The following is a 25,613-nucleotide window of genomic DNA, read 5'->3' as shown; positions in this document are numbered from 1 at the left end:
TTCTGATATCATGTACATACACATGTAGGTATTTTCATTTCACAACAAGCTTAGGAATTCTTTGACCATTCACTGGTGAAAAAAGCCAAAACACAATAAAGAATCAGTACAGATACAGAAGGTGATCCGAGAGGATACTCGGATCACCTAAAAATCAGTGATTTGATGATTATCCTGTCATTCAATACCAACAAGTTATGATGGTACATGTACACAGTGTATGAATACCCTCTGAGGGTCTATCATCTATTCAGTCTTCTGTCCTAAATCCAGATGTTACACTTGTACTGTACATTGTATGCTTACCAGGTAGTGTTTTATTATTCATTATTTTGTACTTGTATGTTTCTACATGATTGATAGTGAAGCTTTTACCAGCTGTCTCAGTAGAGTTACAGTGTACGTGTAGCAATAAAAGGGTCAGAATGACCAAGATCTTTATGGTACCATACTTTCTCCACATTCATGCTATTACAATGTACAACTGTACATCCTACAGTGTACATGTACAAATTGTATGCTGTATAATTTTAAAACTCTACATGTCTTATAATTTATAAGTCAGTACAAACCAAGTTGTATGTTTTTAATGAGTTGCATAATTTGCTTTAAGTAAACTTACTCAAACCCGTAACCTTTTAAATAGCAACCACATGTCTATAGCTGCCACCTGCCGTACACTTGTATGCGTAGGACTCACTAAAAACAATTCTGTCCGAGAGATAAAGCATGTTAAAGAACCTACCTATAGCGGCAACCTATCTTTAATGGCCACTTTTTTCATCTCCCATAGGTGGCAGCTATAGACGGTTTGCCTGTATCAGTGTATGTACACATTTCATGAATGCAATGAGTCAAAATGAAGCAGGGTTATGATGTGACACTTGTTTTATCCTTCTTTCCATTTCATACTGTGTAGGTGAAATCAAAGCTGAGCTGCAGAGTGGGAGGTAAGTACGCACTGTATGGTGGACTATCACTCAAATATTTATTGATAAAATATGTGATGCAAAGATTAATGTTTAGTAGAGCACTTTGAATCAAATAACAGACTTTGTACCCAATTCTATCATACAATGACAAACAGTAATGTAAATAAAAACTCCATAAAGATATCAAAATATAAATGATAAAGACATTTCTTTGATACAGTGTCGTCCGATTTCATTCTTCAGTTGTGCCCATCAGATAAGACATGAAAATTGTGGTCCTCGTAAAAGATCCTACTTCATTCCCTCACAAAGGTCAGGATAGTCCTTCCCACACAAACCTTGGAAAATGGGGGATTGCGATTAACCCCTTAGGGTTCACCACAGGTGACTGGCAGCAGTCAATAAACTGGGGATCAGTCTGAGGCTGTATGGCGGTACTGCTACAGGGTGAATGAAAGATGCAGTGGATGAGGGATATATGGGAGGGAGAGAGTTAAAGGTGCATGGTCGCGGTGTTTTAGTCAAATGCGTACGCGGATGCACGGCACAAGTTTCCTATAGAGACCTACGCTATCAACTCCTCTTTTAGCGCTTACGCTTTGGCCCACTTCCCCGAGTCCGAAGAAGTCCGATCCACTGTAGTCAGTGGTCCGATCACACTTCGGCTCATGATTCGGCTGAGAGGGATGACAGCTTTTATAGCAAACTTCTTTTGTGATGTTATAATAACAAGCACATATGCACGCACCCTGGCATTACTATAGACTGCGCGATGCGCAGAGAAGACAAGGAAGGCAATGTTACTTAGCAACACCTACGCACTTTACTCTTGATGACAGCTCAACTTCGGTAATCTTCGTATCAATGCTAACGGTGATCGGCAATATCATCAACAGCGCCCTCTACACTACCGGGACTATGCCCCTTTAAATCACAGAGAGATGAAAGTTTATTCCCAGTCTGCCTTGGTGATGATGATGATAGTGTTGACTGTCAGCAATGTACAATTGTACCGTACGTGGCAAATGTATGGATAGCACCATGCAAACATTTTATCGTACAGGTTTTAATGCCATCAAACTGATATTATTTTAGTCACTATTATCATCATCATTATTGTTGAGTGTTGTCATCATTTTCATTGTTGGTGTTAGTTTTCAAGCTTTTTGTGATATAATTTCAGATTTTGGTCCACTCTTGCATGCTTACAATGAAGAACAAGGAAATTTTCATGTTGTATTCGTCTGTAGAGTTTCAGTCTAATATTCACCGCGGTGTCATAAACTACAATGTACCTTAAAGCAGAGGTAAAGTCTACCAAAATCTAGCATGCTTGTCATGTTTTTAAATGGATTCTGAATGTGATCAGTTTTGATGACCAACTTGTTGTTGCTGCCATGATTCACAAAATATTGCCAGCTGTGTCCATATTCATGAGTGTAAATTTTATCAGAAAAATCATATTCCCAATAGAGTGGTGGTTGTACGTGGAATGGATGATATGTGATGGATACAGTCTAACTACAGTGTACAGTGTACTGTATGTTGTAACAAACTGTGTCAAGTGGTCATTTTACTTCATCCACTGCATGAATTTAGCAAGTAAACATGTTCTTGACATGAATTTCTCCCCTAATATCAACTGTGTTTCTGTTGGATACCTGAAGGTTTACAGTGAAGAGGGTCAGACCATTAGATACACTGTAGGAGTGAAGAAGAGAACTTAATTAAGAAATCAGCAGCTTGTCATGAGCCTAGATGTGGCTGTGAGCCTAATTAGATTCATTAGCTCTTGTTTTTCACAGACCTGTAGTAATTCTGGAGTGAACAGCCTACAAACCTGAGACATTCAGACCTACTGTGGGATATTACACGCAATCTGTGTGTAAAGTCACATCACGGCATCAGTGTCCTAACGTTTTCGCACATTATACTGTAGTCAGCCCTCTCAAACTCTCATGATAGAACCCTACTACCATGTACAATGTAGTCGATTGATTCCACCATTTCAGCAAATTCTTTTTAAATAGTGCACTGTACAGGTATTTTGGGCTGTGTGTGCATGGTCTTCTAGTTTATTGTTATGTTAGCCTTTCAAAAAGTGCATCCAACTACAGTCTACTGTATTGTTGAATCAGTAAAATTTATCAGAAATATTTATGTCATGTATTATATGCTACATTGCAGCTACAATGTTACATACTCCTTGAGGGTTGTAGGGAAAATGAAAGATTACAGCGAATTAATATATTTTTTTATTTTTTTTTCTTGCAATGCCTGAACATCTCCACTGTGGAGTTCATAAATTAGAAAGGGGCTGTAATTGTAATGACTTCTGAATGGGAGATACAATTGTGTGAAGTGAGTATGAGATGTGTTGGCAAAAGCTACTGTCCTTACAGTCTTCTTTGGGCCCATTTTGTACAATGTACATCGTACAATGCTCTTTCTAGCCCAAGCCCAAGACAGTGTTCTTCACATATTAGGTCTTCCACATAGGTGAAGGAAGTACAGTTTGTTGTGTTCTTCTGTATCAGTTTGGCTGTGGTCCTACACGTAGCTGCAAATTAGTTTGGTGTGTGTCGCAGGATCTGTCAAGAGACTGTATCATGGTGTTCAAGTGCTTTGTAGGATATTTCAGTACCGAAGCACTTGACCCATTTTGTAAGATGTAAGTTTTTAACCCCATTTGGATCAGGGATATTGATGATGATGATGATGGTGTTGATGATGATGATGATGATGGTGATGGTGAAGATGGTGGTGGTGGTGGTGGTGGTGGAGATGATAGTAAAATCAGTGATGAGTATGATATTTCCACTGATATTGATGACATGCGTTAATTCTAGCTTCATCATATTTACCATTCTTCTCATTACCAAGTTCTCTCAGTACTAATGCTCTATTAAAGTGCTAACGAATTTTCTCTCTTGCCCTTCTACCATCTCTTTCCATCCCCCCTAGCACGGAATCCTCCCCAGAGAAAACATCTTCTGCCCTCCCTCTCCCCAAGGGACAGGTCAATTCTATCGCTGCAGACAAATACTTCTTGCCCTTTGAGCTAGCATGCCAGTCCAAGTCAGCCCGCATCGTCAACACTGCCCTCGACTGTCTCCAGGTTAGTCTCCTACTCAGTCTCTGTTACTGTTTATTCCACTGTATGGAAGTCAGGGTCAGCTGAATGCTCTTCTCTGATAGTCAAACAGGCAGCAGGATGTTAGAAGTGCTGGCAAATTATTCAATTCCTTACAATGTATGAAGTGGAATGCTAAAAAAGAAGGGTCTCAAAATCACACTGAAAGCTCGGCATATGTCTATCATTCCATGGCCCTGTTTTTTGTGGCGAGAAGAGAATGATACGTAAAGTGTTGTCTAGATTATACTAATGAAAGTAGTAGAAAATTGTACTTATGAAAGTAGATATGAAACCTCTGACACATGCCTGTAGGTTACTTTAATATAAGGAGATTTTTTTTTTTATACAGTAGAGCCAATGATATACAGAGAGAGAGAGAGAGTTTGTACATGTAGATTGTACATGTATAAAGCCTACTGTACATCTGTACATTTATTGTGTATTTCTTGTTTGCTGCACTCTAAAATACAATATATCCTTTCTGAGTTGAAATCTGGGGAGAAGTGTCAGAAAAAAAGTCTACTCATGACTGAGCTGAAGCTGATAAGTCTAAAGTATTAACAATGAAAAAATATTTGCCAGTTTTATCACTCATACTTTTGTAGAACAATCTGTGTTATTGTGGGAGTCTGTTAAAAGGTTTGCAGTGTAAATGGGAGAGTAGCTTTCTTGCATTACCATTTGCTACTGGGAATTAAACGAGATAGAATTAAAATGATTACCGGGTAGTGTGTTTATTTTCATGTAATACCCCTAGAGGTTCATTGTGAAGTTTTTGTGATCTCTTTTAATAGAAATTCCCTGTGTTTATTCTCCAGACTTCTACATAGTCTGCAGTATGCATTCTGAAGCAATTTAGGTCAAAGAATGGGCACAAATATGTACATGTAACACTGAATGTTCCGTAGGTTTGCTTTGTATTTTCTTTTTAAGAAACAAAAATTATGTCTGTAATTTGATTATCAAGTCTGGGTCCTGCAGTGTTTACCTTGACAAAATAGGAGTGCACCCATGTTTTGTTTATTTATATTCTTTCAACTGATAATTATAATTATTTGTATCAATTCTGTATTTGCTGGGGATTTCTTGTTACATGCAAACTGTACACTGTTTTCCATTTTATCTACAGAGATCCAGGCTATGTTATTAAGGTGATGCTGCCTGCTTCCAGATGTTAAAGAGTTGAAACAGAATTTAACAAGCAGTTTCATAACAGTGAGGAAACATCTTCATTGGGAGTCATTCAAAATTGAGTTATGGTTGTCAATATGCAATCAGTTTGAATAGTCTTTATCTATTTATCACACTAGTATGATCCGAACTTGCATGAAGTTTGCATCCCGTTGCAAACTCCTTTGCTGCAAATGGTAGGTACTCACTAATAGGTGTGTGATTTTGACAGCCGTAGTTAAACCAATGATATCATTCATATTCCTCTGTGATCCTGTTGCCATAGAAACTGATAGCATATGGCCACCTGACGGGGGAGGGGCCTGACAACACGAGTCCAGGCAAGAAGCTGATTGATCGCATCATTGAGACAATGTGTGGCTGCTTCATTGGCACACAGACTGATGAGGGTGTACAGCTTCAGATTATCAAGGTGGGTCATCGCCATGGATACCCAGAGATGGCAACTTTTACTTTTTTGCAGTATTGAGTATTGTTTATTGCCAATAAATACAGCATGTTGTATGGAAAATGTTCTTCTTCTCAAATTGTGCTAATATGCATCTCTATTGCAGGAAAGGTAAAAATACTATTTTGCACCAAAAAATATGTAATTTCAACCCTCAGAATGTTACAGTGATGTTACAAGGCTGACATCCCTGGATACAGAATCCCCCTTACACTGAACAGACCCTTCTACATATCGTTGTCATCAGAGTTATGCTGCATCTTGTTTGCGCAAGTGTCAACATAATTAAAACAAATTAACAAACACACAAATGCTTTTAAGGGTCACGTTATTTTCACTGTACAGTATGCCTTGTTCATTATACCTTTGGGTAGAAGAACTGAACATACATATTTTACAATACCTTTCTTATAATAAGGATAGTTTGATGAAAATAGGAGTCTCGCTGATTGTTATTTCCCTTTAAACTCCTACCTAGGCTCTCCTGACAGCAGTGACCTCACCAACATGTGAGGTCCATGAGGGTAGTCTCCTTCAAGTCGTTCGGACATGTTATAACATCTACCTTGCCAGCAAGAACCTGATCAACCAGACCACAGCTAAGGCTACACTCACCCAGATGCTCAATGTCATCTTTTCTCGCATGGAGCAGCAAGCAGTAAGTAGGCCATACTAAAAAGGCAGCTGTAACTACATTGTATTTCTGCATTTTGGTTATTCAATTGAAGAGTATTAACACTACACATGTCCACCCAAACTCTTGTAGAAATATTGTTCTGCCCCATTTTGGTTCCTTTTTTGATTGGAAAGATATCATGATTGTAATGCATATGGTATATCTGTGGAAGGTGATCTGGCTCAGTCTGGAAGCTGTGGTTGAGAGTGTGAAAGAATGAAGATGTTGCATCACAACTTAGTTCCTTGAGTCTTACACCTGTACAAGTATTTGAAGATTTCTAGTTGCCTCAGATCACTTAATATTTTCATTACATTTTTTTCACAAGATGAAATTTCTGAAGAATACAGGGTGCATGAGGAATACAATAATTTGGCTCATTGCTTGCTGCAAAGTGTTTTTGATTTGAGAAAGAACCCAACCTGTCATTATCATTTACAGGAATTGGGTATTTATATAAATCCAGGAAGAGAGGAAATTAGTTCATGACAATAATGTTACAAAAGTGATTATGCAGTGTATCTTATCTTAGTCTGTTTTTAGCTGTGTGTGATGAAATGATTGTGGAAAAAAAAATATGCAGATGCACACATTAGAATGAAATGAGGACATGTTTATGTTTGTGTGATGAATAGCTTATTTACTTGGGATATCACTTTTCCCCACCATGTGTCAAATAATTTCTTCTTATAGCCCATGCCATCAGGTACATTAGATTTACATGCATTTGGGCAGTGGATACCATTCCACTTACGAAACAGAAACCCCAGGTCTTGTGGTGATGAACTACACTGTAGTCACGTATTTGCCCTTATACTGTAAGAGTAATTTGCCAAGTGCAGTCAGAAAAGATGCCAATTTTTCGAATTCTACAGTGACCCACAATGTTTGATAGAAAATTGTCAGTACTTTGATTGTAAACTTTGACTTTACGAAGAATTGTTCAAAATGTTATCACTGATACTGTTTAATTCTGAATAGAAGTGTGATTCTTTTTAAGGGGGTTTCTGTAGTCTAGAGTGATATTATGTAGGTGATGTTTAATCCAATTGGTTGTTGAATTTTTCTACCACTCCCTCACAGGCTAATTGAGGTGGAAAACTTTTGACCAAATTTTCCATTTTCTGGTATTCATCCAGTAGTATCTCTCTTGTGAAGTGTTGATTAAATCCTCTTATGATGTTCCCTCAGATATATGAAGCCAAACTGAAGGCAGAAGAGCTTGCTAAAACTGAAGGTATGTATCACTACAGCTGTTATATTTCTCTTTGGGTGCATTTATCAACTCAGTTTTGGCGTAGAATTAAGGTTTACAAACAATTTTCATCACTGATTTTTGAAGATATGAGAAATGTCAAAAGCCTGTTACTTTTTATACTTAAATCATTTTAAATCTAGTTTTGATTAAATTTTACCATAGCCTAACTGTCAAAGTCAATGTGATGATTTAATGAAATACGCACCTTTATAGACCCCATTTACAGTGCAGGGCTGGGCCGAGCCACAGCCGAGCCCAGCCTCAATTGCGGGGCCAAGCCCTGCAATTTTGTCCGTTTACACTGCCGGGCTAGGCCGCGCTTTCAAACCTTTCAATATTTTGTTGTAGTGGCGCTCTGCTGGTAAACAAACGCAATTTGGTATAGTCTGGTTTTCAGACCCTTTGCCAAATGGATTCCGTGGCGACGAAGTCGCCGTTCGAGCAAAGGCCTTTGCCGAAGGAAAGATCCTTTGCAGGACAAAACAACCTTAAAGGGACTGTACAGTACTGATTGAGGTAGGGATTCATATTTTGAACATTCCTAAGTGAGATAATGAAAAGCCTCCTATGAAATATGAAAGAGCATGTAATTTTAGGAAGGATTCAACGTTTATTTGATGAAAATTGGTTTTCAAATGGCTGAGATATCCAGAAAAAGTGCTAATAATAACAGGCGACATGCCCAACTTTATTAGGATCTCTTTGTTTCACCTTGTTTTGGAATATCTCAGCCATTTCAAAACCGATTTTCATCGAATAAACTTTTGATACCCCTTAGAACTGCATGCTCTTTGACATCTTATAGAGTGGTTTCTGAATATCTCGCAAAATGTTAAAAGCTAAATCTACACCTCGACCAGAACTGTACACACCCTTTAAACTATACTAGTTTTCGACATTGAGGGGGTTAATATCCTGAATAACGAAATAGTACGGGCAGAGGGTTTGGAAGCCAGACTAAAATTGGCCGCGCATTTGGCCCAGTTTGCGTTTACACTGAGAAAAGGCCGAGCTCGGCCACTACTCGAGACCACCTTCAGAGCGTGGCCAAATGCGCGGCCAATTTTGGCCCCGCATTTGGCCTTTTGCGCGTTTACACTGAAATGAAGGCAGGCTGGGCTGCGGCCGCTCGGCCGCGGCCGAGCCTCGCACTGTAAACGGGGTCTTAGTACCTTTGTTATATATATAATATGGTCAGTCTTGTCTATCTTTCTTACTGTTGTGATAACATAGGTCAAAGTGAGGTCAAGGAAGACGACGTTGACTCAGCAGCCAGGGAGCCAGAAAAACTAACCAATGGTACGCCAGAAGGTCTAGACCTGGAAGTAGATGCTGTAGACACCACATCAGGTAATCCTTCAAGCCTCCACCCCTAATGGGGTTGGAGGCCTAATTCAAGACTGAGTTAGAGAAGAACACAGCTTGTAGTATGTTACCCAAACATTACATGGGGTAATTGATTTTATGAATGAAGCCCTCGTGCAGTTGTGTTACACAAGCCGGCCTATCCATTGCTTCAACATGATTTTTAGAACAAATACTATTATAACGAAGAGAATATCAGTGGTATGAACTGCAGGCACTTATTGTTTGTTTAATGTTAGTAATAAAAGAATTACTGCTATGATTTATGTGTCATGTTCTAAAGACTAAAGCTCACCTTTTATGATATATTAACATTTCCCATTTATGCTTACCCTGTACTTATCCCAGCATGATATTATCCTTGTTTCTTGACTAGATAAATGTGAGACTCCAACCATCACCATGCCAACGGAGAATGGAGAGGAGGTTGAGAGTATTGTACGAGATATTATGGATGACATCCTTAGCTCTGTGGAGAGTAAGTTACAAGAACTTTATTCTGAGTCTCCAAATGGACAAAGTCTTTTGATTTTTCCCCTCCCTGGCTTTCATATCCCTTGAGATGAAAGAAGTCATTGAATAAAGGGGAACTCATTTGCAAGTGCCAGGGTGGTTCTAAAAGAAAGCAACAACAAACAAGCAATATAAAGGTGCAAGAAAATGAACCACTTTAAACACAACAAAGATTTCAAGAGATTAATGTAATTTTCCAGCTTCCAAGCTATCTTCAGATCATGTGTGTGCTTCAGCTATTCCCCTTAGCTCCACTAACCTTGATCTGATCCTACATTGTAAGAGGTAGCTTGGAGTACCAACACTGTTCAGGGAAAGTGTCTTACGATTACCATGAAGTGGTCTAACCTCACATCTAACTGGACCCCATAGAAGACCATCTTAGCAAAGCTGGATATGGGATATCCAGCCATCTTCTCAGATGGAAAATGAACAAACAAACAAACAAGCAAACAAACAAAACAAACAAACAAACTTGCCATACCACTATTCTGGTCATGCCAGAAGCGACATCTGTACCTGCCTTTTGGGAATGGCTAGCTTTGTCTTTGATGTACAGTATGTCCCCCAAAAAATTACAATCAGATTTTTGCATTGATAACTTCCAATATGATTAACCTGTGTAAATGCTACTTCAGGGTCTTAAAATATATAACATCTTACCTACATTTTGCAGAAAACTCCATTTGATTTGGTTAGTGGTCACAGAGAAATGTGGATTGTTGTGAAGCATGTCATGGGTCTGATATTTCCAAGGTTAGCACTTGGATGCTGTGAGAACTGCATGATGTGTGAACACAATGGACAGGACTTGGAGGGAAGTGATTCCTGACATGTTCTACAAAATTCCTAATTTCCTTTTGACCACTGAAGCAAGTCAGATAGGGTTTTCTGTAAGATGTGGGTAATAAGTTGTAATTTCATACCCTGAAATTGTATCTGGATTGATACTCTATTTTTAAAGTTATCATTGTGGAGGGGCCTGTTGTATTTTTTTTTTTTTTTTGTGGCGGGGGGGGGGGGGGGGACATACAGTATTTAAAACAGTTGCTGTATATCATGGTTGATGAAGAGACTCTTTCTTGGAACACTCTGAAACTATCCTAAAAAAACTCTTTTTTCTACTGGGGTAGATTATGGATACTGATAATAAAATCGTAATAATCACCCTCCACACAGAATAATAACATAAGTATCTCCTGTTTTTTAAACCAAACATTTCCTTTAGGAGATGCAGTCAAGACACCAGATTCAGTGACCACCAATCTCTCAGCAAGCCTGTCAGTTGGCTCCATTAGGACACCCAGCCCTGCATCCACCCCCAGTGTGCCCTCTATTGGTGATGATGAGCTTGGAGATGAGACAGAGCCTTTCTCGCACATCCTCCAGAAAGATGCGTTCCTCGTCTTTAGGTCGTTATGCAAACTCTCTATGAAGCCACTCCCCGATGGACAGCCTGATCCAAGGTGAACTTTTAACCTGTTGAAGACTATAATATAGTCCTAAGTATACTCAGGCAGGTATCTATAGGACACCTTTATTTTATAGCAATGTCAGCTAGTCCTCAGCAGGTTCACAACAACAGTACATTAAAGTGTCTGTAGATATATTTTATTCGACTTTTTTCAAGTTTTTGTAAGTTTGTCAATGTCTTTGATTGTTTTCAAGTGCTCTCAATTCATGAATTATCCTCATTCTTGTTATCTGCATGCCATAAATGACTTTGTTCTGAATGTTATAAGTCAGTATTAAGTAGTAAAAGGAAGAGTGATGATACGATGGGCATGACTTCTGTGTAATATCCACTTTCTTTCACTCAGGTCACATGAGCTGCGTTCCAAGATCCTATCACTGCAGCTTCTCCTGTCAGTCCTTCAGAACGCTGGGACTGTCTTCAGGACCAATGAAATGTTTATCACAGCCATCAAACAGTACCTGTGTGTAGCGCTGTCTAAGAATGGCGTCTCATCGGTACCAGAGGTCTTTGAATGCTCCCTAGCCATCTTCCTCACACTTCTCAGTCTCTTCAAGACACATCTCAAGATGCAGATTGAGGTATGACGAGGCTGTCCTCACTTCCTTATATGTAGCCATGGCAACTCAATAGGCTTCACACTAGCATTAAGAGTTCATAGGTTCTATTTTCCATAGTAATGTCATGTAATTTAGAACATACGGTTATGAGTATGGAGGTCAACGTAGAATGATATTCATAAAAGTGAAATGTATGAAACAATTTTTGAGGTTTGTTCGTATTATCTAAAAGATTTCATTAAGCTGAGACAAGTGTCTTCAGTAAGTATCAAAAGATCAAGCTTGCCCTGTGCAGAGCACTGCCATGTACAATGGTATGTCTACTTTAAAAGATGTCTTTAATACACCTTCAATGCGTGAAAATTTCCACTTTCACAGTAAAAGAAATCATGAATAGATACTTATGGGTGTGTGGATGGTTTTATTTCAGGTGTTCTTCAAGGAAATCTTTCTGAACATTCTTGAGACTCCAACAAGTAGCTTTGAACAGAAGTGGATGGTTGTCCAAGCTTTGACCAGGATATGTGCAGGTTAGTGCACATACAGAGTGTAGCAGGCTCACTGATTACCTTGGGTCTACATGTATACATTGCATCTTCTTTAATACACAGGTGTTCTATCATCATGCAAAGGTTAGCAAAGCAGCCCGATTTATACACATTGGTGTATCATCATAGATTGATTCTTTTCCTCATTTGTATGAAACAATAAAAGCTGAGAATTTGAATGAAAGCAAGACAGATTAGAGAAGTCTGTTCTTGCTAGATGTAATTTGATTGATACACAATGTGAGGAGATGAACAGATGTTCCCAGAAGCTGGAGAGTCGCTTGATGCATTTACTCCAACAGGTGTAGAAATAATATCTACACTATTAAAGTGATAGAACAGAATAGTAGCTGCAGTTTATTAAACAGAAGAGTCTAGCAAGGCACGCAGCAGAAACTTCAAAGCAGAAGTCTTGGTCGCATGACATGTGTAGGCTCATCTCATGGATGTCATGTATGAACCATAAAGAATCTCTTTTTCTTTCCTCAAAAGGATTTTGTTTTTATTGAGTTCTAAAGTTGAGATAAAGAGAGACAGTTTGTTCATGCCCATCTTAAAGCAAAGCAAGTTGTTTATGTCAAACTGATCAATAAAGCCCATATTGTGGTTTGTTGTCCCCGCCGAACGAGTTCGAGCAGGGGACTATGAAACGGGCTCCGTACGTGTGTGTGTCCGTGTGTCCGTCCGTCCGTGTGTCCGTCCGTCCGTGTGTCCGTCCGTCCGTGTGTCCGTGTGTCCGTGTGTGCGTCCGTGTGTGATCAAAATCTTCAATTTGCTACTTCTCTGTCATTTATGAGCCAATTTTGATTCTGTTTGCTTTATATGATAGCACTACATGGGAGCTTTGAAACTTCTACACAGAATTTCAGTCGTGACCTTTGACCTTGACCTTTGACCTATATTGTACATTTTGCTACAAAATGCTACTCCTTCGCCATTTCTAACCCGATTTCGATTCCGTTTGCTTTATGTGATGGCACTAGGTGAGGGCTTCAAAACTTCTACACAGAATTTTGACCTTTGACTTCTTTGACCTTTGACCTTGATTTTTTGACCTATATTGTACATTTTGCTACAAAATGCTACTCCTTCGCCATTTCTAACCCGATTTCGATTCCGTTTGCTTTATGTGATGGCACTAGGTGAGGGCTTCAAAACTTCTACACAGAATTTTGACCTTTGACTTCTTTGACCTTTGACCTTGATTTTTTACCTATATTGTACATTTTGCTACGAAATGCTACTCCTTCGCCATTTTTAACCCGATTTCGATTCCGTTTGCTTTATATGATGGCACTAGTTGAGGGCTTCAAAACTTCTACACAGAATTTTGACCTTTGACTTCTTTGACCTTTGACCTTGATTTTTGACCTATATTGTGCATTTTGCTACAAAATGCTACTCCTGCGCCATTTCTAACCCGATTTCGATTCCGTTTGCTTTATGTGATAGCACTAGGTGAGGGCTTCAAAACTTCTACACAGAATTTTGACCTTTGTCTTCGTTGACCTTTGACCTTGATTTTTGACCTATATTGTACATTGGCTACAAAATGCTACTCCTTCGCCATTTCTAACCCAATTTCGATTCCATTTGCTTTATGTGATGGCACTAGGTGAGGGCTTCAAAACTTCTACACAGAATTTTGACCTTTGACTTCTTTGACCTTTGACCTTGATTTTTTACCTATATTGCACATTTTGTTACAAAATGCTACTTCCGGCGGGGACATATGTTACGCACCGCGTAATTTCTACTTTTCCTTGTTTCTACATTTTCAGTGTTGTCAGGACTATTCAGATATTTCATATTCAGTGCACTATTCTGTGTTATAATATTCACTAGATGCCCAATGTGTGGTGGACATCTACCTGAACTACGACTGTGACCTATCCAGTGCCAACATCTTTGAACGTCTGGTCAATGACCTCTCTAAGATTGCCCAGGGTCGACACGCCATGGAGCTTGGTGCTACACCCCAGCAGGAGAAAAGGATGCGAGTCAAAGGTCTTGACTGCCTTGTCTCCATCCTAAAATGTATGGTGGAGTGGAGTAAAGATCTCTATGTCAACCCCAACCTGCAGACCAACCTAGGTAAGGTTCAACCTTGGTAAGATTGAACCTAGGTTAAATTCAACCTAGGTAAGATTCTATCCCAGTTGGATTCAACTTGAGTAAGGTTCATCCCAGGTATAAGGATACAACCCAGTTAAGTTTCAACCCACAGTGTATACGAGATTCATGTACATCATCACTGAGACCTAAAATCTACATTTGTGAATACTTTTATTAGATGCATTTACAGTAGCTTAAGTGATGACCATGGCCTAGGTCCTCCCTAAAAGTTTTCTTGTCGGGCTTGATATAACTTGTTATTATATTATTCTTTTTATTCTATTTTACTAATCGTATATCATTATCCAAGAGTTTTAAGGTCGAATTGATCAATACATGCTCCTGTAATATTTGATGTAGCTTGAGTTGTAGATACTGTAATGCAGGCCTCGAATTTCGCCAGTTTTAGGGACAGGCAATTTTTGGTTTTAGGGGCACTCTCTCTCAAAATTGTTTAAGGGCAGCAAGGAAAAGTTGCAGTAAGCATGGTAATTTTGAGAGAGGCATTGCGGCAAGTAGATAGGGCATTGCGGCAAATTGCCTTTTGCCTCCCGGGTAATTCGAGGCCTGGTAATGTATTAAATGTAGCCTAATTTGTAAAGGGCCCGATCACACAGCCCATAGTGACTACCCTTATCCCTCTCACTGTATATTGGGCTGTTTTTGTTTTGTCTTGTTTCTTGCATCTTATAATTTGTCAAGTTAATAACAGATTTAAAAAAAAATATAGCAGAAATTCTTTTAATGATTGTGATCTGCTCTATGTCTTTTCGTAGTTTAACTGAGAAAAAAAAAAGTATTTTGTAACGATCTGCAGATTTGGAAAATGTCAACCCCTTCTTTTGTTCTGGCAGGTTTGTGATGTATTAGTGAAAAAAATGGGCAAAAAAAAAATGGGATTCCATGTAATTTGAAACTCCCAGGGGCATTAATGGAGCAGGGATCCCCACATCATGTCACACTCTGTGAGGTTTTGGTCTATGTACTTCCCACAGGTCAAGAGAAAGCTGTAGGGTTCGACCAGACGGATGCAGACAGTGGCAAGGGGACAATGACCAGCTCTGGAAGCCAGAATTCACTCAACTCTACACACTCAGGGTCCTTACCCGCTGTCAACCTCAGCTCCAGCCAAACACTGCCTGCTGACAGCCCAGAACAATTTGAAACACTCAAGCAGCAGAAAGAAATCATGGAACAGGGCATTGAGATGTGAGTATCATGACTTGCCTTCTGAAAGGCTGTTTGCCATGTGGATCAAGTTTCATATAATGTTTATGCATGATTGATAATTAATTGCCCATATATCTTTATGTATTATAATGTACTCTTGACCAATGCAAAATATTATTGCTCCAATAACATTATAAAATAGATTAAATACCAGTGATACACTCAAGGTTGGATATTGTGGTTGAGTTATTTACCTTGATGTGATGGGCTCAGAGGAAGCTAAAGTCTGCAGATAAAAATGTAAAAAAAAGAAGAAGTGAATAATAAAGAGATTTACATTTAGATATTAAAGTCCAGTTGTGTGTGAGGAGAATCCATGAAATCCCCTTTGCTGTGATTCTAGTAAATGTTAAAAGGATGGCTGTTGTTTGCCTAGAATGCTGCAGAAATGTGTGAGAGATAGTTCATGCTGTAGCTGATATCTCCAGTGTTTCACCTTGGTCTTGGACCAGAAACCTTCCAATAGTGAGGTTGCCTATGTGACCATCAAGACTTTTCGGTTTGTGACCACTGAGGCATCTTGCAGTGTGACCAGTGGTTCATCTTGCCGTCTGACCACCAAGTCCTGTTGTCTGATCACCAAGTCATCTTGCTGTCTGACCAATGAGTTGTATTGCTGTCTGACCAATGAGTTGTATTGCTGTCTGACCAATGAGTTGTATTGCTGTCTGACCAATGAGTTGTATTGCTGTCTGACCAATGAGTCGCCTTGCTGTCTGACCAATGAGCCATCTTTCCTGTATAGCCTTCAGTATACTACTGTACATCTGCCTTTGTTGTTGAACTAATCCTTTGCTTTCTCTTTCTCAGATTTAACAAGAAGAAGCCAATCAAAGGAATCCAGTTTCTACAGGACCATGGTCTACTTGGCAAGAAGCCTGAAGACATCGCTCGTTTCTTCCACAAAGATGAGCGATTAGTCAAGGTGAGACCTCAGCTCAGGTCTTTCTCTACTGTTTGGTGATACCTCAGCCCCCAAGTTACGCTCTATTTCAGGGCACCACACACAGTGCAGTATTTATGTCAAATACTTTATTTCAAATTATATCAGCGTTTTACCATAAAGCCCTTTGGAGCAATGTTATCCATTCATGATGTTTACATTTTGCGTCTTTATATATGCAGTCAAACACAGTGTTACTTTGTTGTTGTTATTTTTTTTTGTTCCGATATGAAGGATATGGGACTTAACCCAGTGAAGACAGGCTAATTTTACTACAACATGCATTTCCCATAGATGCTTGCCTGTGAATACTCTGGACTCTTCTTCAGTGAGTTAAAGTTGATACTACTTTTCTCACAGGTAGAATTTGGCCTTAGCCCCACAAATTGCTCGAAGTTATCACCCCAGTCCTCTTCTTTAGTCCCACCAATATACATGGGTTACACTTTAGCACTGTGTATCTGTTCTAAATGACTTTGTGAGAAAAGGGCAGTAATAAGTCTTCATTTAAATGAATACAAACACGTGAGTGTTTTATTTAGGCCAGTAGCACCCAGCCTATATTCCTGAACACCCTGATTACAGTACCTTATGGCTCTATCGTTGTCAAATGAATTGATTTCTTTATCTTTTCTCCTCAGACCGTGATTGGAGAATTCATGGGAGAGAGAGATCTGTAAGTAGTTTTTAGTTTATCCTCCGTCAAATAGTGAAAAGGAGGAAAATTTGATGTAAAGATCACATGTTCACTCTTTATCTCAATAGACCATTTGCTAAGGACAGAATCAGTCAAACATCGAGTGAAACAATTTACAACAGTACCTTTGAAAAGAAGGTGATAGGCTCAAATTCCAGTCTGGTTCCTTTTTTTTTTTCAGTTGTTCTGTTATGATACAGATTGAATGTGCATCACCAGTTCATGGAGAACAACTACAAAAAAGTTGTGTGTATAATAGAACATTCTGTCTGCTGAAATGACTACAGTGGACTCCCCTTATAATGAACACAGTTATAACGAAATTCTGGTTACAACAGAATAAGACTTCAGTTCTCATCATTATCTGCTCTATGTTTTTCATTGTTTATTTGTTCTGTTATAAGAAAATTTTGAGATAGCAAAAGAAAACTGCCGGTCCTGAGGACTTTGTCGTAGGGGGAGTCCACTGTATCTTTGTTGTAATACAATCTAGGTAAAAGTTATGTGGTAATCAGAAGTTGGACATGTTGCATTTTGGAAATAATTGTTATCTGTGTTTGTACCCAGTCTGAACAAAGAAGTCATGTACGCCTACGTGGATGAGTTTGACTTCCGTCGAGTTGACTTCGTGTCGGCGCTGCGAATGTTCTTGGCTGGGTTCCGCTTGCCAGGAGAGGCACAGAAAATTGATCGGATGATGGAGAAGTTTGCATCACGTTACTTTGAGGACAATCCAACTCAGGGTATCTTTGCAAGTGCAGACGCAGCCTACGTACTGGCCTACTCTATCATTCTCTTGACAACAGACCTGCATAATGCACAGGTTGGTAGTCTGATCTTGTCTCAATCAGTCCTACATGGTGTAATTGAAATGGATAATTGATCAGGTAGAATGCCTTTTACAGAGATGCAAACCGATGCGATTTTATAGTATTTAATTGTAGTATGATAAAAGAGTGAAATACATTGATACAATATTGCCTCTTAAAAGTATGACTTTTCATCTTTCAAGTAAAATCTTTCAAGTAAAAATGAAATTAGGCCAATATGTACTGCATATATAACTGCGGAAAAGCGCTTCATCACATAGAAAGATGTTCTACCAAATTCCTTCAACCCTACAAAAATGCTGTAACAACATGCCTAATTGGGCAGGAAATATGCAGATGCTTTTTACAATTTTCTCATCAATGTAGATGAAGTGGTAACATTTCACTTGCCTGTTGCCTGGTGCCAAGATTTCAGGAAGATCTGATTTTCTTCTCAAAAAATCTGATTTTTAAGGATATTCCATCTGTTTTTAATGTTATTCCTCTTCAGCTCAAAGGGGTCAGCTGAGGTAGACTCTGCAAGTACTCTGTCAGCTGTGAATATGAGTAGCGCTGATGACTAGAGTCTTGATGATTACACTATTTTTTTATTATCAATATTATTATTGTCATTGATTTGATGAGGACATTTTTCTGTTCTTATTTTCATTATCATCTTCTTCATCATTATTACAGTCATCATCACTTTCTGTACTACAACTGATTTAAGATAGATGCTAATGGAAGCTGTTGCCATGGTAATGTACTTCCTTTTCAGGTGAAGAAAAAGATGTCGAAGGAGGAGTACATCAAAATGAATCGTGGTATCAATGACAGCAAGGATCTACCCATGGAGTACCTGTCTGATATCTACGATGAGATCGCTGGCAATGAGATCAAGATGAAACAGACCCCCACCGCAAAGCCAACTCCAAAAACATCAGGTTGGTAAACACTGTGTGTGATGCTGTATAAGTAGCTTGGCATCAGACATGTACAAGAATCAGGCATGATATTCTGTAGATTTAACCCTATTCTAACTGGGGGGGGGACCCCCCTCGACATTTCGCACCACGATTCCACAACGCGCAAAGATTTTGCCGCGTCGTTTCATGACTTTTTTCATTGAAGTCTCTCGCATATTTTGAGACCAAATTTGCGATGTCCGGGTTCACTGTTCTGAAGTTACGCAATGTTTTGCATATGCATGTCAACCCGAAAACAGCTCAATTTCATGATTTTGTGTGCAAATCCAATGCAAATTGTGTTTTTTTTGTTTAATTGATATGAATTAGATTATTTCAACTTTTGAACATTAGAATTAATCAATTCTAATGTAGATAAGCTTGAAATAGTGCCTGCAACGAATTTTGGCCAAAAAACAATAGAAAACAAAAGGTAAAAAAACAATAAGATACATAAGAAATTAACAAAACAATAAAAAACAAAAGAAACTGATTTTGATTGCGCTATTTTTTTCCAAGAAAATTGTTTGATGTGTCTTGAGGAACTCTGACACAAAAATTTAGCAATCCTTCATTCTTTTTGATGGAGTTATAGGTGAAAATATGATTTCATGCGTAAATTTGCATAATTGATTTATTAAAAAATATGAAATCAACATTTTTCTATTGAATGACCATGTAATCTTGTAGTTTACATCCGGCTCTATGTTCAGGCAAAATTTTGCGGCGATCGCGCGATCGGCGGCCGAGATCTGAAGGGGGGTCAAATTGACCCCCCCCCCCCCACCCCCCCAGTAAAAACTTGGTCTCAAATAGCCCAGTTAGAAAAGGGTTAAATCTGATTTCAGATGCTATTTTTATGTATCAACATCACCTGAAAATTCTGATTTCCAATTTTTTCAAAAAACCTCAATATCATCCCTGAATTATCTTCATGCCTATGTCAGTGATAGCATCAGCTCATGATTATACTTATGAAGGATTTCATAGGGATAATGCTACAATTGTACTTTACTGGGAGAATTTGATGTAAAATATTTTTTAAATGAAAGTAACGAAATATTAAAAACAGGTCGTAGGTGAAAATTTAGGTGAAATGAGACTGATATTCAGAATGTCACTGCTGCTTAGAGTATGGGTAAGTTACCTAGTGTGGCATCCTGATTATCTTAAATATCCATTGTGATGACATGAATATGGTACTGTGTGCAGTGTTCATTGAGCTTTTATGTGAAAACATCAATATTCATATTTTCTTCATTTGATGCATCGCTTCAGTTTTGCTCAAGATATACCAAGTTGTAATGATTTGGCATTCCTGACATGCAACCTTTTGACACCAGGTTAGACTGGTAATTTATCTAATAGTATCAAGTAATGAACTGTGTGTGGCTGTGCGAGTCATTTATTACATGCTTGTTGCTACCAGTCCTTGTAAGTAATCGTGTACAGTGCACTCCCGTTACAACGAAATTTCGTTATAACGAAGTAAATCTTTTGGTCCCAAAATTATCACCAAGTCTATGGCACAAAATTCGCTTATAACGAACACGGTTACAGCGAAATTTCCGTTATAACGAAGTCTTTTCCGAGTGCCACAGACAAAGAAAAACAAAAGAAATGTGCTCCGTTATAACGAAATGCAAATTGCTTTCGAAAATACGTAGCGGAACAAGCCTTTATAGCGTCTCTGCATGGGTGAACGCTTCACACCACTGTGTGTTCGCTCCTTGTGTCACGCACAGTTTCTGAGGGGAACTTGCGATTATTATTGTAATACAGTTATCCCATCACATTTCACATAGCGTTCCAGTGTATGAGTATTCAGCAAACATAATATGATATTTATACGTGGTTCCTTGTTTTCGTTATATATTGTATTTGTTCGGTTATAATGAAAGAAAACTGCCGGTCCCGAGCATTTCGTTATAAGGGGAGTGCACTGTAGTCTGCATTTAATTAATCATGTAGCTGTAGACTAACCTTGACCAGTGTAGTGAGAGAAATGATTTTATTCTTTCGGCAAGATTATGGGTTGAACGTACACCATTTTTTTATAGTGTGTGTGCTTTTTGGCTAACTGGTCTTGACAAGTTTTCTTCTCAGCATTTTTAAATCTCCTCAAGTTTTGTCTTCTAAATTTATGCCAACAGTGATCTTGTTATTCAAGTTAGTCTTAATGCTGTGACCTCAAAGAGGAGATGAAGGAAGCCAACAGCACATGCACCGTCTCTGTAAAACCCAAGCAGTGATAAGGCTACATACCACCAAATATTTAGGAGTACTCAAAAACCCAACTTGACTTTTTTTTTTGCACCACATGTGTGACCTCTGTTACTCCCTAAACTTTTCATTCATGTGAGTTTCCTCAATCCAATTCATTAGTAGAGTAAGTTACATTTTTGCATATATGCATATTCATTACATTTTTGTATATAATTATATGCATATTTATAACATCAACTAATAATTTTTCTTGGTCTCACCATACATGTTTGTGTAGCTGTGACGAGTGAGAAGCAGAGAAAGCTATTCTATAACATGGAGATGGAAGCCATTTCATCCACAGCTAAGAGTTTGATGGAGAGCGTCAGCCACGTCCCATCCAGCTTCACCAGTGCCACGCACCTTGAACATGTCCGCCCCATGTTTAAGGTTAGTCTAAGCTAATCCTCCACCACACCTCTAGTAATAAGAATAAGATGATTGCCTTTGATATTGTATGTATAGTATTCATTTATTGGTTGGTGTTCATTTTTGAAACAGTAAAATCATATGCACCTATCTGACTTGGCAGAATGATCCACCATTACTGTGGTGTCCCATACATATACATTGCGTATAAGGTGAATGCCTGACACACATTGCAGACGGCTAGTTGGACACCACAGTAATGTCATACACAAACTGATCCTTCGGTCTGTCTATATAAAGAGTAAATAGTATAGAGCATGACGCAATGCATACCATAAAGGTACAGTACAGTCAAACCTGTCTATAGTGGCCACCCAAGGGAGACGGAAAAAATGGCCGTTATAGACGGGTGGCTGCTATAGACAGGTAATCCAACTTAGTGTGCACTGATTACATGTACATGTATCATCGTTGTATCCTTACATGTACATGTATGTGTGTACGTATGTACACTTACATGCATGTTTCATGCATTTAACCATGGCGGTGTTTGTGAAATTGTTGCACAGCAGTATGTGTATTGTCGTGGAGAAAGCTTAATACTAGTTCATTATCATGAATGAATGCAGCGGTGGTGATCACTGAACGTTGCCCGCACTGCTACAAAGCAGTAAAACACGCTGAATTATTGACTCGGATATGGCTCCATTGGGTTTTTGGCCGCTATAGACAGGTTAAAATCTACCGCGGGAAACAAATTTTGTGGCCGCTGGCCGTGTTAGACAGATGGCCGCTATACACAGGGTCTTTAGCAGGGCTTTTCTCTCGGTGGGATTTTTCAGTGGCTGCTATAGACAGGTGGTCGCAATAGACAGGTGGCCGCTAAGGCAGGTTTGACTGTATATTATCAGAAATTAATGAAAAATAACTTGTCATGAAGCAAATAATGTAATGTGTGATGATTGATAGTTCCTTTCAGATCTATTTTCCACGATAGATCTGTTCTTCCATGGGGTTCTTGATTTATTGGCCTTTTAGGATTAACATGTCTGTCAGTTTAGCATAAACATCTTTTAAAAGTTTATCCACACAGAGCCTGCTTCATTAACCCATCCACGTACGGGCCTCTGTGTAATCTGTAATATCGTGCCTGCCTAGTAAGTTGGCCATGAACTTGGGCGCGATCTTCCCTACGGCGCGATCTACACATGAAGAGCATTCATATGTCATGGAAAAAACTGCCTGTGTCATTCCCACTAGGCAGGAGGGATGATGCGTGTACACTCGTGCTAATATGCACTTAGTTGACTCAATACAGCACTAGTTTATGTGAATTTTATGAAAAGAAATAATAAATTGTGCAGGAATTATGAAAAAATATTGTTTCTGTGTATTTCATTGATAAATCCTCTTCATTTCAAGCCATCTGTAATCACATCTTACCCACTTGCGAATCGATGTGTCCATAATGTCCTCGAGCCCCACCCCCCCGCCCCCGAGATAGCTCTGGAACATTCCATTCAATGACGGGGTTTTTATTTTGCAACGTTATCTAATAACTCTCATGTAAGCAAGTTCTTGCTATGGCTAATCTATTTTGTAATGTATCATAATCTATCTATGCTGAGATAGCCTAATTCAAATTTGCAGAGACATAGAAAAAGATTTGTTTTACAATCGTGATACGTTCAACTACTCATTTACCCTGTGCTGAAATCCGCATGTCTGCTCCGCACATGTTATCGCTATCGCTCAAACTTCGATCGCGATGGCTTGTGTGTGTACACAGGTACTAGGTACACAGTGCTAGTGTGACGTGTGTGGAGAAGCATGGGGCTGAGAAAACCCGGGACTCCACGTGGTGAAGTAAAAAACAAATCGGACGTTCGAAGTCGTACATTCAAGAGCTAAAACAGACAAATAGGGAATTCAAAGTCCACTGAAAAGGTCTTGACATTGTAATGTATGTTCCAAAATCATGTCTGGCTTAGTTTTGAGAGAATTTTCTACACGCACGAGATCAGGAATGAGATCGGTGAACTGGCTAACAACGTGTGTACTGTGAACATGTGACTAGCTTGTGCACATGGCCTAGCTAGGTGATCGTGAGAGTGCGGCAAGAACGCTAGGAATGCACCCGAGATGCGGTGTGTTGCAAATTCTTGGGGTGAAATTAGACTTCCTTGTTCAGCCCGTCTAGTATCTATATTTTTTTAATAATTCTAATTCTTCATAAAATCACAATAAAAAGACTTCATATATTCATTTTATATTTTAGAAGCGTAATATGAAATATTTCGGGTTTTTTTTTTAGTCCAAGAATAAAAATAGTTTGAATAAAAAAATAATAATAAATAGTCGTTCTTGACTCAAGTCTAATTTCCTGCGCCTTCTTGCAGTTACCCCGCAGTTGCCCATGGATACGATGCATAAATAATCAGCTGTTTACTGAGTCGTACTAGTGTACCACCCTACTGCTCTTGTTCAAATTGAGAGGATTGTTATTTTATCGGCGGCACTTAGTTTTATAACCTCATCCAATAAAAAGACAAATTCAAACATCAAATGGTGTGACAGTTTTTGTCAGAATTCCCTATCAATTTCAACTTGTTGCCAGGATAGTTTTCAGATTTCACTTGCTTCATTATCGAAGCTGTTTGACATTTGAAAGAACTGCTCCATAAGAAATCACCTTTCATTTGTTATTTATTTTCACAAACAAGTATTTTGGTCACTTGAATATTTCTTATTATTACTTCAATGTCATGATATTTCATGATGGTTATGTATTCTGTCTTTACATGGCAAGATGGGATTTTTTTTTTCCATCCAGGGTCAAAGAAGAAAGTGACAGGAAGGAAACCAAAAGGATAGGGAGGAAATGAAAAGGAAACAATGAAACACCTGATCAGCAGGCTCTTTTTTATTACAATGGTGAATGCAGTACATCAGAATTTAAGTACAGTTCTAAATAATTTATCAGTTGAAAAATGAGCAAAGAAAATGGATTTCATCGAGTTCTAAATGAAAACTAAATTAGCATCGCCATTATGATTTAGATCTAGAACCTAGTGCTAGTACTACAGAATAGACCTGATGCAAACTTGTTGTCAAGCTTTTGGTTGAGTTTCTTCAGAGACACGAATTTTGGTAGCACAATACCCGAGTGAATAAGAAAAAGGAAAAATATAAATATAAATACACAACTGTAATGCAGGTCTCTAGACCACTCCCGTGCACAAGCGAGCATCAGCCCCCGTTTCTTCAGTGTCACTCTAGCTCTCGTCATTGGCCTAGGCTAGGTTACTCGTGTCGTAGTTTTACTCGCCATCATCAATGTCATACATGGTTACACAAAATAAATTACATCTTGCCATCACCTCAACCACAGCAAAACCCTGAATATCACTCCCATCATAGTCACTCTCAGCTCACAAAACATATCAGCAAACGATACAGACATCGCAGACCTAGCTAACTACTAGCTCTAAACATACGCCACGTTAGACATTAGTTGTACACAAAAATGAAACGGAGGTGAAAAACTAGTAATGAATACACGAAGATCATCAACGATGGCATATTACCGTAGAAAAAAATACACAGAACATCTTGCACCCCAAAAAAAATCGAGGTAAAAAACTACGATGAGAAAAACTAGGGTGAAAACACGATGCTTGGAAGACGAACGATGAAGACACTACGGCAAAAATGCTTACACGGAAAACAAACGAGTGGGTACCACACAAGCTACGATGTTTGCGCACATACGTAGATAAGCTACATCGTGTTCAATCAAAAAACTCAACAAACACTAGGACAAAAACTCACCTCTAAATTGTTGCAAACGAGATAATCACTTAGAAAAAATGAACAAAACACTCTCAGAAGTACGATTGTACTCTGAGAATGAAAGATATAGAATGATACGAAAGCAAAAGAGAGAAAAGAGAGAGAGAAATGGACGGGAAACCTAGAGAAGTTACCCACACTCACTAACGTAAATGGAATTCGACACACACACCCCCGTGCCCGCCCCAGCATAGCATAGCAGTACACGTTACGTACACACACAAGGAGATATCGTCAAGCACTCTGAGGAGATCGATATCACGATAC

General features: G+C 38.8%; 1 protein-coding gene across 1 annotated transcript in view; it reads left to right on the top strand.

The window, feature by feature from the left end:
* Positions 1–919: 919 nt before the first annotated feature.
* LOC139715006 (brefeldin A-inhibited guanine nucleotide-exchange protein 1-like) overlaps positions 920–25,613 on the top strand; it is a gene marked incomplete at its 5' end in the record, with an annotated part of 46,382 nt that continues 21,688 nt past the window's right edge. Inside the window, 17 exons of the mRNA XM_071626644.1 lie at positions 920–950; positions 3,897–4,050; positions 5,525–5,671; positions 6,186–6,365; positions 7,575–7,620; positions 8,875–8,991; positions 9,383–9,484; positions 10,748–10,985; positions 11,340–11,574; positions 11,984–12,083; positions 13,947–14,195; positions 15,212–15,425; positions 16,257–16,371; positions 17,031–17,065; positions 17,654–17,909; positions 18,674–18,839; positions 21,364–21,515. Of these exons, the coding sequence (XP_071482745.1) occupies positions 920–950; positions 3,897–4,050; positions 5,525–5,671; positions 6,186–6,365; positions 7,575–7,620; positions 8,875–8,991; positions 9,383–9,484; positions 10,748–10,985; positions 11,340–11,574; positions 11,984–12,083; positions 13,947–14,195; positions 15,212–15,425; positions 16,257–16,371; positions 17,031–17,065; positions 17,654–17,909; positions 18,674–18,839; positions 21,364–21,515 (2,537 nt within the window). The remainder of the gene's footprint in view (positions 951–3,896; positions 4,051–5,524; positions 5,672–6,185; positions 6,366–7,574; positions 7,621–8,874; positions 8,992–9,382; positions 9,485–10,747; positions 10,986–11,339; positions 11,575–11,983; positions 12,084–13,946; positions 14,196–15,211; positions 15,426–16,256; positions 16,372–17,030; positions 17,066–17,653; positions 17,910–18,673; positions 18,840–21,363; positions 21,516–25,613) is intronic.

This window comes from Diadema antillarum, unplaced genomic scaffold (genome assembly GCF_040938485.1).
Source record: "Diadema antillarum isolate AM-2024a unplaced genomic scaffold, OU_Dant_1.0 seq00002623_RagTag, whole genome shotgun sequence".
Lineage (NCBI taxonomy): Eukaryota > Metazoa > Echinodermata > Echinoidea > Diadematoida > Diadematidae > Diadema > Diadema antillarum.
This window is presented reverse-complemented; position numbering and strand designations above follow the sequence as displayed.